Source organism: Chiloscyllium punctatum, chromosome 30 (genome assembly GCF_047496795.1).
Source record: "Chiloscyllium punctatum isolate Juve2018m chromosome 30, sChiPun1.3, whole genome shotgun sequence".
Classification (NCBI taxonomy): Eukaryota; Metazoa; Chordata; class Chondrichthyes; order Orectolobiformes; family Hemiscylliidae; genus Chiloscyllium; species Chiloscyllium punctatum.
The window spans coordinates 43,059,349-43,078,546 of record NC_092768.1 but is presented as its reverse complement, the minus strand read 5'-3'; the positions used below and the strand labels follow the sequence as shown (position 1 = coordinate 43,078,546).

General features: G+C 47.3%; 1 protein-coding gene across 5 annotated transcripts in view; it reads left to right on the top strand.

The window, feature by feature from the left end:
* Window positions 1-19,198, top strand: part of LOC140455472 (class I histocompatibility antigen, F10 alpha chain-like) — a 79,357-nt gene that overhangs the window by 17,787 nt on the left and 42,372 nt on the right. For 2 of the 5 annotated variants that reach the window (XM_072550377.1, XM_072550375.1), the window contains exons 2-8: window positions 3,957-4,084; window positions 5,878-6,153; window positions 6,271-6,549; window positions 8,695-8,814; window positions 9,749-9,781; window positions 10,491-10,526; window positions 10,974-11,379. In XM_072550377.1, coding sequence (XP_072406478.1) covers window positions 3,957-4,084; window positions 5,878-6,153; window positions 6,271-6,549; window positions 8,695-8,814; window positions 9,749-9,781; window positions 10,491-10,522 — 868 coding nt within the window. In that variant the 3' untranslated portion in view covers window positions 10,523-10,526; window positions 10,974-11,379. Of the gene's footprint in view, window positions 1-3,823; window positions 4,085-5,877; window positions 6,154-6,270; window positions 6,550-6,919; window positions 7,859-8,694; window positions 8,815-9,748; window positions 9,782-10,490; window positions 10,527-10,973; window positions 11,380-19,198 lie in introns of those variants that run through there. The other 3 variants (XM_072550373.1, XM_072550374.1, XM_072550376.1) reach the window with 3 other exon arrangements.

Genomic DNA, 19,198 nt, shown 5'->3' with positions numbered 1-19,198 from the left:
CCTCCCGTGTGGCACCTTATCAAAGGCCTTTTGGACGTCTAGATAGACCACATCCACTGGTTTTCCCTGGTCTAACTTACTTGTCACCTCTTCAAAGAATTCCAACAGGTTTTTCAGGCACGACCTCCCCTTACTAAATCCATGTTGACTTGTTCCAATCTGACCCTGCTCTTCCAAGAATTTAGAAACCTCATCCTTAATGATGGATTCTAGAATTTTACCAACAACCGAGGTAAGGCTAATTGGCCTATAATTTTCCATCTTTTGTCTTGATCCTTTCTTGAACAAGGGGGTTACAACAGCAATCTTCCAATCATCCGGGACTTTCCCTGACTCCAGTGACTTTTGAAAGATCTCAACCAACGCCTCCACTATTTCCTCAGCCACCTCCCTCAGAACTCTAGGATGTAACCCATCGGGGCCAGGAGATTTATCAATTTTAAGACCTTTTAGCTTTTCTAGCACTTTCTCTTTTGTGATGGCAGCCATACTCCACTCAGTCCCCTGACTCCCTTTAATTGTTGGGATATTACTCATGTCTTCCACTGTGAAGACTGACGCAAAGTACTTGTTAAGTTCTCCTGCTATTTCCTTACCTCCCATCACTAGGCTTCCAGCATCAGTTTGAAGTGGCCCAATGTCTACTTTTGCCTGTCGTTTGTTTGTTTCTTACGTATTGACTTCCTATGTTTAATTCCAGAACACTAGTGTGGGACTCCACTTTCTCCCCCCAAACTGGAGTCACCCTTTATTTACAGGTACATAGCACATGACAGTGACTCAGCTAGCACAAAGCCAGCTCCTAGAGTGAACAGAACCCCTGACCCTCCTGTTTATATCTGTCAGCTGGGGTTCCCTGATTGGATGAAGTTAACAGCCACAATCAGGGAACTCACATTCGATGAGGTAAACCTGAGTGACATCATACGGATCAGTACTCCAGTAATGTGCAGCAAACTGGGGCTGAGGAGTGGTTTAAAGTGAAGCTGATTGGTTTGTGGCCTCATGGCCAGTTGTAATGACAGAGCTCCTCTGCCCGCCAACAGCAAGGTGATTGGTTGTCAGGGAACTGAACAGCTCAGGGCTGACAGCAAAATTGTATTGAATTTATTCCCACGTGTACCGAGGCACAGTGAAAGCTTTGTCTTGTGAGCAATACAGGCAGATCAGAGTTAAGTAGCACAGCTAAGTAAATAATAGATAAACAGCAGCAAAAGCAAAAACGCAGGTACAGGCGAATGTTAAGAGTTTGTGAGTCCATTCAGTATTCGAGCAACAGTGGGGTTGAAATAGTTTCAAAACCAGCTGGTCCATGTGTTCAGGCTTCTGTACCTTCTCCCCAATGGTAGGGGTTGTAGAAAAACATTGCCAGGGTGGGATGGATCTTTGAGAATGCTGGCGGCCTTTCCTTGACAGCGGGCCTGGTAGATGGATTCTATAGACGGGAGGTTGGTCTTTATGATTGTCCAGGCCGAGTTCACCACTCTCTGTAACCGTCTCTGATCTTGAATGGTACAGTTGCCATACCAGGCAGTGATACATCCAGACAGAATGCTCTCAATGGCGCACCTATAAAAGTTGGCAGAGCATCATGCCAAATTCCCTCAGCTGCCTGAGGAAGAAGAGACGTTGTTGGGCCATTGTGACCAATGCATCCATGTGAAGAGTCCAAGAAAGCTTGTTGTGGATGACCACTCCCAGGAGCTTGACACTCTCCACTCGTTCCAGCTCTGTGCTGTTAATGTGCAGGGGGGCAGGAGTAACATCCCACCGAAAGTCAATAATGAGTTCCTTGGTTTTGCCGGCATTGAGAGCTCGGTTGTTCTCAGTGCACCATTTTTCCAGGTCTTTCATCTGTAGTCTGTATCGTCGCCATCTGAGATTCGACCGACTATGGTGGTATCATCAGCGAACTTATAAATGGCATTAGTCTGGTATTTGGTGAGGCAGTCATTGGTATAGAGCGAGTAGTGTCGGGGACTGAGTACACACCCCTGTGGGGCTCCAGAATAAAGTGTTAGTGAGGATGAAATATTGTCCCCAATCTTCACTGATTATGGCCTGTGGGTCAGGAAACAGGTCAGTTTCAGAGAGTGGGGCTCAGTCTGAGATCACAAAGTTTAGTCATCAGTCTTGAGGGGATAATAGTGTTTTAAATTTTTTTAGAAGTTACATCCTCAAGTGCATTTTAATAAACGGTGTCGTGTTGGCCCGGATAATGTACTGAAGGTGTAAACTCCCTGTTTGAGAATGTCTGTGCCACAATGGTCAGAATGATTCAAATTTAAAAACAGATTGACAGACTCTTACATGGATTTATGCAGTTTTTGAGCAAAAAAAATGTAATTCTGCAAGTACAAATTCACCCACAAACTTGTATGTGTGTGTGTGTATGTGTGTGTGTGTATATGTGTGTAGGAGTGTCTGTGTGTGTCCGTCTGTGTGTGCGCACATGTGTCTGTGTGTGTGTAGGAGTGTCTGTGTGTGTGTGTGTGTGTGTCCGTCTGTGTGTGTGTGTATGTGTGTGTGTAGGAGTGTCTGTGTGTGTCCGTCTGTGTGTGCGCACATGTGTCTGTGTGTGTGTGTGTGTGTGTGTGTAGGAGTGTCTGTGTGTGTCCGTCTGTGTGTGAGACATAACAAACAATCCATGTCCTTTTCAATGTATGATTTCAGTTATATCACACTGTAAACTTGTGCAGTAAATTCTGTGTCCTACAATCTTATTCTCCACAATCACCTGATGAAGTAGCAGCTCTCCGAAAATTAGTGCTTCCAAATAAACTGATTGGACTGGAACCTGGTGGTGTGTGATTTTTAACTTTGTCCAACCCAGTCCAACACCAGTGCCACCCAATTAATGAAGCAAACCCCAGTTCGAATACCAAATGAAATGATGTGGCACAGCTCCTGTTTAAATAACAGGGATAAATGAAGTGAAATTGGACATTTTTAAACATCCAATGGCAGAACGAGGAAATATCAACCAAATCATTGAGCAATCTTCCTAGTCTCTTGCTTTCCCCCAACAATCTCTCTCTTCCTTCCCACTGTTCTCTCTCTCTCTCTTTCCCCTCCCCAGTGTCTCTTTCTTTCTTTCTTTCTTTCTTTCCCTCCTGATTCTCTCCACCTCCTCCCAGCTCTTATCCCCTCCCTACCCTCAGCATCTTTCCCATCCCCTCCCCAGTCTTTCATCCAACCTTCCCCAGAGTCTCATTTCCCTCCCGGGTCTCTACCCCTCCCCCGCTCCTCATCCCAGTTTCTTTCTGTCCTGTGTAATCTCTCTCTCCCCCTCCTTCACAGTCTTTATCCCCCTCATCAGTCCCTTTGCTCCTCCCAATCCCTTTCCCTCCCCTGCAATATCTTTGCCTTCTACGCCTGCCTCTCGCCCTTCTCGATCTGTAATCCCTCCCATTCTATTCCTCCAGGTCCCAATCTCTTTGGTCCTCATCCCAATGCTCTCTCTTCACCCCTGACCTTCCTTATCTCATTTCCAAACCCTCCACATTCTCTCCTCACTCCTCAGTGTCTCTCCTCCATGCTGTACAGTCTCTCTTCCTCATTTCCCAGTTCCTCCGCAGTGTGTCTCTCTCTTCCCCATCCCCAGTATTTATTTTCGCTGTCCCTATATAGTCTCTATATAGTCTCTGTCCCTCCCCAATCTCTGTCCCTCCCCAGTCTGGCTCTCTTTATCCCCCAAGTCTCTCTTCCTCCCCCCACCCCAGCCACATTCTGTCTTGTTTGCTAGTTCCTCTCCCTCCCAGTTTCCCTTCCAGTGCGTGTTCTGCAGTTTGATAACCAGCTCCTTGAACTGTTTATATTACAGAGACTAACTCTCGAACTATAAAATATACAATTGTCTCAGGAGAACAAGATTTCCCTGAAGTCACTGTTGTTGCGATGGTCAACGGAATACAAACAGGTTACTTTGACAGTGATACCCGTCGCTGTGTCCCCAGGCAGCAGTTCCTGGCTGATTCACTCAGTATGAAATTCTGGGACGATGCTACAGATCAGGCGATCACACACACCGGGCTGGCAAAGGAGAATCTGAAATCAATCATGAAAAGGACAAACCAGACTTCAGGTAAAATCTCACCGTCAATTGTCCACATTATCCCCCAGGTCACTCCACTCGGTCCATCTGCCAGCACTGACCTCCCTGGGTCTGTCCACTCAGTCCATCCCCCAGCACTGACCCCTGGGTCACCCCACTCAGTCCATCCCCCAGCACTGACCCCCCTTGATCTGTCCACTCGGTCCATCCCCCAGCACTGACCCCTGGGTCATTCCACTCAGTCCATCTCCCAGCACTGACCCCTGGGTCATTCCACTCGGTCTATCCCCCAGCACTGACTCCTGGGTCACTCCACTCAGTCCATCCCCCAGCACTGACCCCTGGGTCACTCCACTCAATCCATCCCCCAGCACTGACCCCTGGGTCACTCCACTCAGTCCATCCCCCAGCACTGACCCCTGGGTCTCCCCACTCAGTCCATCCCCCAGCACTGACCCCTGGGTCACTCCACTCAGTCCATCCCCCAGCACTGACCCCTGGGTCACTCCACTCAGTCCATCCCCCAGCACTGACTCCTGGGTCACTCCACTCAGTCCATCCCCCAGCACTGACCCCTGGGTCTGTCCACTCAGTCCATCCCCCAGCACTGACTCCTGGGTCACTCCACTCAGTCCATCCCCCAGCACTGACCCCTGGGTCTCCCCACTCAGTCCATCCCCCAGCACTGACCCCTGGGTCTGTCCACTCAGTCCATCCCCCAGCACTGACCCCTGGGTCACTCCACTCAGTCTATCCCCCAGCACTGACCCCTGGGTCACTCCACTCAGTCTATCCCCCAGCACTGACCCCTGGGTCACTCCACTCAGTCCATCCCCCAGCACTGACCCCTGGGTCACTCCACTCAGTCTATCCCCCAGCACTGACCCCTGGGTCACTCCACTCAGTCCATCCCCCAGCACTGACCCCTGGGTCACTCCACTCAGTCTATCCCCCAGCACTGACCCCTGGGTCACTCCACTCAGTCTATCCCCCAGCACTGACCCCTGGGTCACTCCACTCAGTCTATCCCCCAGCACTGACCCCTGGGTCACTCCACTCAGTCTATCCCCCAGCACTGACCCCTGGGTCACTCCACTCAGTCTATCCCCCAGCACTGACCCCTGGGTCACTCCACTCAGTCTATCCCCCAGCACTGACCCCTAGGTCACTCCACTCAGTCCATCCCCCAGCACTGACCCCTGGGTCACTCCACTCAGTCTATCCCCCAGCACTGACCCCTGGGTCACTCCACTCAGTCTATCCCCCAGCACTGACCCCTGGGTCACTCCACTCAGTCCATCCCCCAGCACTGACCCCTGGGTCACTCCACTCAGTCTATCCCCCAGCACTGACCCCTGGGTCACTCCACTCAGTCTATCCCCCAGCACTGACCCCTGGGTCACTCCACTCAGTCTATCCCCCAGCACTGACCCCTGGGTCACTCCACTCAGTCTATCCCCCAGCACTGACCCCTGGGTCACTCCACTCAGTCTATCCCCTAGCACTGACCCCTGGGTCACTCCACTCAGTCTATCCCCCAGCACTGACCCCTGGGTCACTCCACTCAGTCTATCCCCCAGCACTGACCCCTAGGTCACTCCACTCAGTCTATCCCCCAGCACTGACCTTGGAATGTAAAGTGAAATGGGGACTGTCAACTAATTCTGCAACTTTAACTTGAGTTTGGAACCCTTTCCCCTCTGATCAGACTGTGACCCTCATTCCCTATTTCCATCTGATATTTGATCCCCTTTCCCTCTGATCAGACAGTGTGTGATTATCTATTATTTATTGATGATTGATCCCTGTCTGGTCACTGACAGGAATTCACACTCTCCAATGGATACATTCTGTTGAGGTCAGTGAAGATGGCTCTGTGAAGAGATCGATGAGATTTGGATTTGATGGAAAGGACCACATTAGTTTAGAACCAGACAGAATGAGATGGGTTGCCGCAAACCACTTTGCAGCGATCAATAAAGAGAAATGGAATTCAGATCAATCCTGGAACTACTATTGGGAATCATATCTGCAAAAAACATCTGTTGAACATTTAAACAGATATCTGGAAGTTGTAAAGGATTATTTCATAAGGAAAGGTATGTATTTCGGTTTTGATCCCATGTTCTGATCTAACCTCACTGATCTATGAAACCGTTCTCCCATTCCATTCAGTGTCTGCCTATTGTTTGTGTTTTCACCCTTTCCCATCACAGTTCAGCCTGAAGTGTTCATCTCCAGGAGGGAGCCCAGTCGTCAGGACAAGCCGCTCACTCTCTCCTGTCTGGTCACTGGGTTTGATCCTGTAGACATCGAGGTTACCTGGCGAAGGAATGGAGAGGTCATGTCTGAGACACATTCCTCGGGGGTTCGACCGAACCACGATGGGACCCATCAGATTCAGAAAGAGATTGAGATCAATGCTGGGGATGAGGATCAATACTCCTGTCAAATTGAACACAGCAGCCTGGCAGAGGCCCAGCTCTATCAGTGGGGTAAGAGACTGGAGAGTCTGTGTGTCTCCATCCTTCAGGCTCTCTGCCTTTATTCCCGACGAAGGGCTTTTGCCCGAAACGTTGATTTTATTGCTCATCCGATGCTGTCTGAACTGCTGTGCTCTTCCAGCACCACTAATCCAGAGTCTGTGTGTGTGTCTATGTGTGTGTGTGTCTATGTGTGTGTGTGTCTCTGTGTGTGTGTGTCTCTGTGTGTGTGTGTGTGTCTGTGTGTGTATACATGTGACAGATGAAACCATTTAGAGGACACTTTTTTACTTCCTTGTTTGCAACTACCCACCTTGTTCTCTGTGTTGATATGTCATGTTGGTCTCAATTGAGTTAAAGATTTCAATTCTAAGTTTGACAGGGTCTCCGAATCCCAAACTTCCAGAGCCTTTTGGGGATTCCAGATTCCCACAGCCCTGTTATTGGTGAAGTACTCATCAATTTCACTCCGGAATAATCTCACCAGGATTACAAGAAGATTCCCTTGTATTCCAGGCTTCAGCACCAGACATGGGCACCGATTGTCCAGTAGCCAGACAGTCAGAGACTGGACACACCCTGAGAGAGGAGGGTCTGGACCCCTCAGAATTCCTGACTCACTGAATGAGATTTGTCCGGGAAGTTTCAACTTCCGATGGACAATTACCGAGCATTGGTAACCTCTGGAAAGATCTCAGGTTCTGAGGTTAGGGATTAGAAGCTTCTTTAACTCCTAGTGTGATGATGCTGCCACTTTAAAAGGTTGTTGGTGTCCTAGTTTTTGTGTTGAAGAGAGGTTGTAAGGCAGAGGCACCAAACATGCTGCTGGTGATGACTGAGGGAAACATGTTGTGAGGCCTTGGAGTTTTTTTTAAGATGGAACAATAGAAGCAGTCTGAATGGGTGTGGCCAGCTCTCATAGAAACAGATCCCTCAGTTTGTTTTTTTTTTCAGCTGCATCAGAAGCCTTTGGGTTCTCAAAAGAGTTGGCAGCTTCAGTGAATGTTACCTGGCTACTACTCTCTGCATTTTTTTCTTGATATTGTTTCCTCTGGGATTGGAGAACTGCATGTAAGAATCTGTGACTGAATTTACCTTTTTGCCAAGGTGTTTATGAGATGTAACAATTGGAATAGTCAATTAATAATAGGTACTATATTCGGTTCCATTTTTCAATTGTTAAGTTATTCAAAATTCCTTTATCTTTTGTTTGTATTTAAATTAGAGCGTTTAAATAAATTGTGTTTTGCTTAACATTGAGTTGTTTGAACACTTGCATTGCATCTGGAACACTCCACTTCCCATCCAGTTTTAAAATAAGAAACCGTTCAAATCTAGGCTACCTTCTTCAAATATTTTGAGGGGGCCTGGTCTGGTCCCTAATACCAGAGAACTAGAAAACTGACCATCTCCAAATGTACTGCTGAACCCTCCATTCACACACTGATGAGGATATCTGGTCAGTGTGGGCAAGTTGGACTGAACACACACACTTGTTGTGTGACTCTAACTCTTTGACTCCATCCCCTCAAACCCATGACCTGACATTCTGCAACCAACACTTGACCTCTCCCCAGCACCAACACCAGCTCACCGCCTCCAGACGTCTGTCAGACTCGCAGAGCATCACCCTGGACAGACAACTGGGACACAACACAGAACTCCACAACTGGATACCTAACAAGGCCCCCTCACCAGCCCACTGTGGCACCCAAACCCCATTCCATTGGTACTGAATATCCCCGACACTCACCAGTGAGTTCCCAAACTGCCCCTTGCCCAACCACTGAGGAAGTGCCTTTCTGGGACACCTAACTACACCTCTCCAACCATTCACTCACTCCTTCACCTCACCCAAGGCCGATCTACCCCACCAGCACTAGTAAGGACAGGACACAGAGATATCGGGGAGAATGGGAACTGAACTGTCTGGGGATGTAGCCCCCAGGACAGGTACAACACGATGTTTAAACCCATATCAATGGGATCCTTGGTGACTTCACTGGAGAGTGAAATCGGGAGAGGGTCAAACCCGCATTTCAACCAATCCCAACAATTCCCAACAGCTCGGAGGGTTATAATTGCTCCCAATCAACACAGAGCTAGAAATAAATGCAGGAACAGAGAGAATCCTGATATATTTCCAATGTGTTTCAGAAAATCTGAAAAGCAATTGGCTGCATTCCCAACTTGGAAGTCTCATTGCATCAATGGTCATTCTATTGGTTGTAATTGTCGGGATAGTCGGAATAATCATCTGGAAAAGGTCACGGAGAGGTAAGAATCAGAGAGAGGGGAATGTAGAACTGAGGGGACAGGGTGAGTGTGTGGGAATCTCCAGTATTAGGAGTACAGGGCACTGTGTGGAATGAAAGTGACTGACTCCCCACACACAGATACACATGTATAAACACGTCTCGTTCCCAGTCTGATTTTCCTTTGTGTGATCAGCCCAGAACAGGTCTAATATTATTCATTAAACCCTCTGCACCCAATCAGATCCTCACTGACTGAATATTAATGGAATGGAAGGGATTTTCTGCATCTCCATAAAGTGTAAGGATGGAAGGGAGTATGGGAATGAGGATTTCTGACACAATCCCTGTAAAACCTTCCTTCCTGCCTTGTTTGGGTACCATCTCCTTGATACATTTTGAAGATCTCTCTCCCTTAATTAGTTTGTGCAGTTTTGGATGACTTATTACTTTGGTTTGACCCTCGGCGTGTGACTCTGATACCGATCATGTTATTCCAGGCATTTGGTTTGTCTCCAGTACCACTGTATTTTTAATGTTTTGGAATGATCTCTCTGCCTCATTTAATGGGATTCTGGATCATCCCTTCTCTTGTTATCCAGTTGTTGAAACTTTCCTCCCACCATCTGACATTTGTGATCACCTGCAGAGACTCCACTCACCCCATTTGGATGATCTTTTGATCTCTCTGCCCATTGATCTCCCTGATGATAAATTCGGTGTCTGTGCGCTTCTCTCTCACTTCACCTGAGGAAGGGGCTACGCTCAGAAAGCTTGTGATTTCAAACAAACCTGTTGGACTGTAACTTGGGGCCGTGTGTGATTTCTGACTGTGTTCACACGAGTCCAATACCAACACCCCCACATCGATCTCCATCCCCTCACACTTGTTGTGTTCTCACTCTCTGAGAATGGATTATTCCCCATCCTAATGGACATTTATTTTGTTTCTGCAGGTTCACCAAGCAGGCCCTACACAACAGCTCCCAGTAAGTGACTGAGGGGACAGAGTGTTGGGAATGATGGAGAAGGTAATGGGAGGTGTAGAGTAGATTCCCTACAGTGTGGAAACAGGCTCTTCAGCCCAACAGACACACCGGCCCTCCAAAGAGTAACCCAACCAGACCCATTCCCCTACCCTATACTTACCCCTGACTAACACACCTAACACTATGGGCAATGTAACATGGCCCATTCACCTGACCTACACACCTTTGGATTGTGGGCAGAAACCGGAGCACCCGGAGGAAACCCACACAGACACAGGGAGAATGTGCAAACTCCACACTGTCACCCGAGGTGGGAATTGTACCCGGGTCCCTGGTGCTGTGAGGCAACAGTGCTAACCACTGAGCCACCGTGCTGCCCCTATTCGAGTGTAGAGTTATATTTGCCTGGGTGTTGCTCAGGGTGATGGGTCCATCTCCTCACAATGCTGTTTCTCAGCCAACACTCTCTTATCGTCCGGTTTCTCTACTCCATGTCCCCAGTGTCTCTCCTTCGAATTGTCACCCTCCATTCTCTTCCCCCACTGCCCCTCCCTCCACTCGCTCACCCTTAATTCCCACTGGGGGGTGCTCGGAGAGTCTGGTTACTTAATGCTGAGGGCGATTAAATCCTGGGTCCAGTGAGTGAAAGAGAATATCTCACACAGTCTCATTTTATATTTGATATAACTTCTCACATTTATTTTCTCAGCTTCTAATGACCCTGGTGCAGCTTCTTCATGATTCAGTAAGTGACATGTCATCTTTTCTCTGACTGAAATTTATTTAGATTTAGATTCTCTAGATTTATTTGTAACATTTTCACATCCCTCCTGACCCTGTCCCACCCTCCCAGTTACTGTTAAACCCTGTCAGACTAATTCCTCTCCCCTCCTGACCCTGTCCCATCCTCCCAGTCACTGTTAAACCCTGTCAGACTAATTCCCCTCCCCTCCCCACCCTGAAGTGATTGCCTCATGTCTCTCCATTCCTGACCTTGTGGGTTTCCTGGGACCCACTGCAGGTCATTCGTGGAGCCTCATTGCGGAATAACGGGATTCTCCTGTTCCAGTATGATCATGGACATTATTGTCTATCCTTCCATGTCACAGCAGACACACTGAATTACAGCTCATTGTTCACACTCAATTCCTTCAGGACTGAGATCAATTTTTCTGGGAATGTGTTTCCACAGATTGAGCACTGGATCCCAGATCCCCAGATTTGGATCCTGGTTCTTCAAGTGAAACCTTCTCAAGTCGTGTTTCCATCCCGTCTCAGAAACGTGAGCAGTGTCACCGTCAGAGGGATCTTCACAGATGGTTCCTCCCTCACACTTTCTCATCTTCACTGTCTTCAGTGGGTCACTGATTTACCTGAAATGAAGTAATGTCCTCAGGGATCTCGGAGACAGTTTTTATATTGAAAGAAATCGATTTTTCATCTGACCGTAACAAATTTCAAATGTTATGTAAATTTCTGTATATAAATATCAGTTTTACATATTCTAATTCTTAAATAACTATATAAATATTATAAATCTGAGTTATTGTTGAATACTAAAATCTATCACGACTTATCACCATTATTTAACTACAATCGCCAATATGCGTCATTTGTAATCATTAAAAGTTATTTATTGACTTTCTTATTGTGATATTTTTATCAATATTTCACAAGAATAATTATATTCATTTACACAGCAGCAGCTTGTGGCTGTTGGAATCAGCAGTTGCTGAGCTTCAATTCAATGTGAACTGGGGGAGTTAAGATCATATCCATCAGCCTCTGTTGTAAAATCCAAATCCCAAATGATAACTCCATACCCATCAACACAATCAGGGAAAGTCCGTTCCCAGAGAGTGGAAACACACAAGTGTGAGGGAATGGAGATTGTGTCAGAACCTGATGGAGATTCTGGAGATCGTTTCCATTCCATCGATATTCCCTGAGGATGTGAGTGTGTCTGGTGGGTTTGATGATCAAAATCAGACTTGTACTAAAGGACCTAGCTGCTAGACTGGGTCTGCAGCAGGTGGTGAGGGAACGAACAAGAGGGAAAAACATACTTGACTCCATCTTTCCAATCTGCCAGCTGCAGGTGCAAATGTCCATGACAGTCTCAGTGAGAGTGACCATCGCACTGTCCTTGTGGAGGCAAAGTCCCACTGTCACATTGGGAATAACCTCCATCGTATTGTGTGGCACTATCACTGTGCTAAATGGAACAGACTTGGATCAGATCTAGCAGCTCAAGCCTGGGTATCCATGAGGCACTGTGGGCCATCAACAGCAGCAGAACCATACTCCAGCACAATCTGTAACCTCATGGTCTGGCATAGCCCCCACTGAACCATTAACACCAAGTCAGGGGATCAACTCTGGTTCAATGGGGAGTGTAGGAGGGCATGCCAGGAGCAGCACCAGACGTACCTGAAGATGAGGTGTCAACCTGGTGAAGCCACCAAACAGGACGACTTGCATGTCAAATAACATAAGCAACAAGTGATAGACACTCAGTTACAGCAGAGTTTGCTATCTACAGAAATTCATCAAAGATCCTTAAACAGTGCCTTCCAAATCCACAACCACCTCCATCTGGAAGGTCAAGATCAGCAGATATATGGGAACACCACCACCTTCATGTTCCCCTCCAAGCCACTCACCATCCTGACTCGGAAATATATCACCATTACTTCACTATTGCTGGTCAAAATCCTGGATTTCCCTCCCTCGTGGCATTGTGGCTCAACCCACAGGAGGGAGACTGCAGCAGTTCAAGAAGGCAGATCACCACCACCTTCTCAAGGGCAACTAGGGACGGGTAATAAATGCTGGCCAGTCAGAGACACCCACATCCCACAAAAACAGAATCAATACAAAAACTGGGGGGAGGTGTGATACATGGTTATTGTCTCTGGAGAAGGAATCCCGTGACCAAAGTATCATTCCAGAATGAGAAGCCTCTTTCTCCTCCAGGGAGTTGTTCAATGTTCACACCTGGATGTGACAGGACAGCAGAGCTTCGATCTTATCTATCGGTTGTGGAATCACTAAGTTCTGACTCTGCTCCCTCTGCTGTTTACTGCACAATCAGTCCTGATCTGTCACTTCACTGACCAACACCATCACTTACAAGTTCCCCTCCAAGCCACTCACCATCCTGACTTGGAAGTATATTGCACTTGGTTCACTGTCACTAGGTCAAAATCCTGGAATTCTCTCCCACCACCACATGAGCTGCTGCTGTTCAGAAAGGTAGCTCACCCCAACCTTCTCAAGGACAGTTAGGGACGGGAAATAAATTCCAGCAGCCATTGATTCCCACATCCCTCCAGTGAATAAAAAAGACATCACTTTTCATCTCTCCCTGGTCCTGCTCCTGTGATCCCTCCCACATTCCTCACTGAACTGGGATTGGTCCCCTGGCTTGGTGGTAATGAGAGACTGGGGGTTGGGTTGAGCCATGAGGTGACAGTTTGTATTGGATGGCAGTTCCGCTGGTGTTGATGACCCACAGTACCTCATGGACACATAGTCTTCATCTGCTCGACCTGTTCACATCGCACAGGAGGGGAGGGAGGGGGTGTGCCATGAGGTTTAACGGGGAAATGTGTTCCCATATGATGGTTATTGGTAGGAGCAGAGTGCAGAGAATGGGCTGTAACCACCCCACCCCCACGCTGGGTTCTCTGTACCTGACTCTCACCATCAATCCCACCCCCACCCCTCACCCCCACAGTTTGCTCTCTTCAGCCGACTCTTCCCACCAAACCCCATACAGGTTTCTCTGTGATTATATGACTCTGTAATAACTCCTTTTCACAATAGCCCACAGGCCAACCTGACTCTCCGTAATTAATCCACTCCATGTTCCCTCACATTAAACTCTCTGTCAGGTTTAGCTCATTGATCAGTGACTGGGTGAAGAATCTCTCTCACTGTAACTGTGTCCTCCTGTTCTGAATCTCTCGGTTTAGTTTAAAACCAATCTCAGATTTCTCGTTTCCAGACTGTTTAATGTTTTATGAATCCCATCAGGTGCTTCCTTTCCTGGTAGAATAGCCCAATTCTCCTTGTCACATGACCCAGAACCTTGACCCTGGGGGTGAGCCTGGGTGTTTCTCTCTCTGCACTCCCCGCTTCCACACTCCCCCCACCCCCAGGGTCTGAGTGTCTCCCCTGTGACTGTGGACTGAATTAGACTCAGTACCAGGAAGAACACCAAGGTCCATGGGATTCCCAGCCAGCCCAGAGTTATCAGTGACTGATACTGACCTGTAACCCATGACCCAGGGTGGCACCAAGCCTCAGTGGTTAGCACTTCTGCCTCACAGCACCAGGGACCTGAGTTTGATTCCAGCCTTGGGTGACTGTGTGGAGTTTCCCTGAGTCTGCATGAGGTTCCTCCGGGTGCTCCAGTTTCCTGCCACAGTCGAACAGGTGCACCTTGGGTGGATTGGTCATGCTCAATTGCCCACAGTGTCCAGAGATGTGGATTAGCTATGGAAAATGCAGGGTTACGGGATGCAATAGAGTGGTGTGTCTGGGTGGGAAAATCTTGAGAGGGTTGGTGTCGACTCAATGGGATGAATGGCCTGTTTCCACACTGTAGGGATTCTATGATTCATGAATGGCCTTTAATCCCCCAGTTCACAGAGGGAGAATGGAAAGCTGAATTCAGTACTCATCGGGAAAGACTCAGGGAAAACACAGGGAGGGAAAGGAAAGGATCACAACATTCTGGGAAGACGCTGTCCCTGTTCCAATCAGGGACTGGGAATTAAACACTCTGAGGGGAAACAGCTTCTGTTTACAAACTGGAAAAACCAGTAACACAACAATCTTTGGAGACTGCACCCTATTTGTTGAGAAATTTGATCCATTGTTTGATGTGAAGCTGCAGAAGCAGAAAAATGGAACAGGTGCAAAGTGATGACTCGGTCCCAGTGACGGGGAAGCTCCAGCACAGTCAGGCTGAGGTTCAGGCTCTGAGTCAGTAAGGCTGGGGCTGAGAAGAGGCCTCCCCCACCAGCTCAAGGAGCATCAGGACAGCACTAGGACCCTGGGATCCCCCCCTCTCACAGTAAACATATGGCTCAGTCCTTCCAACTGGGGGAGGTGACGGTACATCGGGATAGTCCCTTTATATTTTACAATATACACATCACGTTAATCAGACAGCTCACTCAAGGGGTTTTATAAGGTCATCAATCTCTTCCTGTAGTGTGGTGGGAGGGCTGCAGACAAAGACCTTGCTTCATTCAACATCTATGGGACTTGAAATCCCTTGACATGAAATGCCCCACTCTGGGTCTCACATATTATTGGTGAATGAGGGTTGGCTCTGAAAGGGTTAATGCTGAGGAGTACATTAAGCACTGCCCAATATGATGATGTCACATGGACTTGGGTGAAGGGATCAGATGTGGATGTTGAAGGGGTGAGATCCAGCATGAATATCTCCCTTATCGTCTTTAAAACAATGTCCCCCCCACCCCCCACGCCAGTGTATCCTGGACTGAGCTGTTACCAGGAAGTAAACTCAGTCCTGTTTAAAACAAGAGCCTGTTCTCATTAGCTTCTCATGTGGTTTTCCTCAACTAACCACTTGACCAACCAGGTCCTGGAGATTCCAACCAGGAAAGAGGATAGTCATATTTAATCTCTCAGATGGAACTGGAGGAGCTATGGGGAAGATCCACCTTACCCTACGTGTCTGAAAGGTCAATGGTTCATGGTGTCAATTCCTTCAAACATCCCTGTAAGTGTTCTTGAAGAGCTCTAGGTTAATGAAGTCTGGAACCACTCTGTGGCAGACTGGAATTTTACCTTCCTAACATCTCAATCATTGCACAATGAAGGACCAACGCCATCCAGATAATGAACCATCACTGGATATCTTTATCTAACACCGTATCTATATCTGTGTGTGTATGTCCATCAGTATGTTGTGTGTGGGTGCCAACAGATGTCTCTGCCTTTGTACTTATCCCCTTCCGTGTATATCTTTCTACACTCCTGAGTGAGCTGTGTATGAGTGCACACTGACATATCTAACACTGACCTATATCTGTCCACCTCCCTTTCATTATCTGCCTTTTCTCTCTCACTCTGTGCAATCCACCTACTAACAGGATCCTGCTCTCTGTCTGTGAAATGTGGATCATGTATTCAGACCACATTATGATCTGGAATCACTTTCCCCTGAGCTACCTGACACTGCCAATGGAGATCAGGTGGTTAAACAAGATCCTGACACTGAAGTCCATCGAAAAGCTGAGCTGCCAGCTATCGATGCTCTGACCATGAATCATGGTGACAATGTTCAGCTCATGGGGTTCCAGTGTCTGAGGGTCCAATCCTGAAGATGGTCTTATCTGGGTAATTTCTGAGTGAACAGTAAGATTATAATGTCTGTTTAAAAGTGACTCTGACACAAAGCAACACAGATGTCTGTCATTGGGAACAAGTTGTTGAAGATGAGAAAGGGTGAGGAAACCAGCCCTGAAGGTCCCTTCGACTCTGAGAGCCATCACCTTGCTGACACTGGATGGAGACACTCCTGGGGAAAGTCTCACCTGAAGAATCAGGATTCTGACCTGGTGGATCTGGGATCCACTGTTCAATTTGTGGAAGCATATTCCCAAGAAAAATCTATCTCAATCATTCGATAAAAACTGGTTATAGAGTCACAGAGATATACAGCACAGAAACAGACAGTTCGGTCCAACACATCCACGCTGACCAGTTATCTTGACGTCATCCAGTCCCACTTGCCAGCACCTGGCCCACATCCCTCCAAACCCTTCCTGTTCATTTAACCTTCCTGATGCCTTTTAAATGCAATTGTACCAGCCTCCACCACTTCCTCTGGCAGCTCATTCCATACACGTAACATACTCCATGTGAAAACGTTGCCCTTGAGATCTCTTTTATGTCTTTCCCCTCTCACCCTAAACCTATGCCCTCTAGTTCTGGACTCCTCTAGCCCATGTCTATTTACCCTATCCACGCCCCTCATAATTTTGTAAACCTCTATAAGGTCACCCCTCAGCCTCCGAAGCTCCAGGGAAAACAGCCCCAACCTGTTCAGCCTCTCCCTATAGCTCAAGTCCTCCAACCCTGGTAACATCCTTATACATCTTTTCTGAAGCCTTTCAAGTTTCACAACATCTTTCTGAAAGGAAGGAGACCATCATTGTGTGTAATATTGAAAAAGTGGCCTGACCAATGTCCTGTACAGCTGCAACATGACCTCCCAACCCCTGTACTCAATATTCTGACCAATAAAGGGAAGCATACCAAACGCCTTCTTCACATTCCTATCTACCTGTAACTCTACTTTCAAGAAGCTATGAACCTGCACTCCAAGGTCTCTTTGTTCAGCAACACTCCCTGGGACCTTACCATTCAGTGTATACATCCTGCCAAGATTTGTTTTCCCAAAATGCAGCACCTCACATTTATCCGAATTAAACTCCATCTGCTACTCCTCAGCCCTCTTTTTGTTGATTGTATGGAAACCTCCCCATTACCCTCTCCTTTCACAGCTTATGGGACCATCTGTCCAATGATATGCCGGAAGAACATGACTTGGATCTTTGTGAACTCACTGTTCACCAGGTTTAACACCAAGCACGCCTTCTGAAGTTGATTAAATAATTCTGAGAGATACTCCAAATGATCCTTCTACATGTGTCTGAAAATGACAAGATCATCCAAGTACACCACACAATCAAACAATCCCAAAATGGCTTTCTTAGTTAGTCTTCAAAAATTGGCATTTTTCGTATTAAAAGACATAACTTTGAACTGGTAAAGTCTGCTCGCTGTCATATAAGCCAAAATTGCCTTCACTCTTTCAGTTAAAGTCACCTGCCAGTATCCTCTGTGTAGTTCAAGCTGTGAAATGTAAGTTGGTTTTCCCACCTTCTCAATGTAATCTTTCAATCCTGGCATGGGATATTACTCTATCGGAACAGTTAATTACTAATATTTATTGCTTCAATTATTCTGTTATGTTTTTAATAGAGTTGGTATTTTGTTGTATTTTGACTACAGTGGGTGAATAAAGTGTGTTCTGCTTTAAATCCTGTAGTTTGACCAATCAAATTGCATCTGGAATGTAGCATCTCATGTTGAGCTTTAAAATAAGAAAAAGTCAGTGTCCAGACTATCTTCTGAATATTTTGAGGGGATTTGGTCGGGTTTATAACACAATCCCCTGGATGGTCTTGACTGTATGCCCTCAAGACAGTGTTTAAATCCGGGTGTTCCCCAACAGGAAACCCTGGATGAATCAGGACATACAGAACCTGCTAAAATCCAGGTGTGAGGCCTTCACATCAGGAGACCCACTTAAATATAAGGAATCCAGGTGTGACCTTCCCAGAGCCATGAAGACAGCCAAGGACCAAAACTGATCCAAACTAGAGACCCAGACAGACACCCGGCAACTATGGCAAAGACTGAATGACATCACAGGTTTGAAAAAGGGACAGTGCAAGATAGCAGACGATGACACATCCCTCCCAGATCGTCTCAACACCTTCTGTGCTCGCTTTGGGCAGAATTTTGGCAGAGAGGTAACACCTATTCCAACAAGTCCTGATGACCCTTTCCGAATAGTCATTACATCAGAGGTCAGATCAGTTTTCCTTTGTGTGAATCCAAGGAAAGCGATGGGACCAGACGGAGTACCAGGCCGTGCACTCAGAGCACGCACAGAGCAACTGACAGAGGTCTTCTCGGACATCTACAACCTCTCCCTGGAGCAGGCCACTGTCCCCTGCCTGTTTCAAGAGGGGGCCAACATCATCCCTGTGTCTAAGAAGGCTCATGCTGCCTGTCTCAATGATTACTGCCCAGTGGCCCTAACTTCGGTGGACATGAAGTGCTTTGAAAGGCTGGTCATGGCATTAAGCAACTCCAGCCTCCCCACAATTCTTGACCCACTCCAATTTGCCTATCGGACCAACAGATCCACATCAGATGCCACATCACTCGCCCTTCACTCCTCCCTAGACCATCTTGACACCAAGAAAAGCTACGTAAGAATCCTACTCGTTGACTACAGTTCAGGCTTCAACACTATCATCCCCTCGAGACTGATGACTAAACTTAGTGATCTCAGACTGAGCTCCACTCTCTGCACCTGGATCCTCACTTTCCTGACCCACAGGCCACAATCAGTGAAGATTGGGATCAATATTTCATCCTCATTAACACTCAACACTGGAGTCCCCCAAGGGTCTGCACTCAGTCCCCTACTGTACTCACTGTATACCCATCACTGCGTCACCAAATACCAGACTAATTCCATTTACAAGTCCGCTGATGACACCACCACAGTCGGCCGAATCTCAGATGGCAATGAAACAGACTACAGATGGGGAAGTGGAAGACCTGAAAAAATGG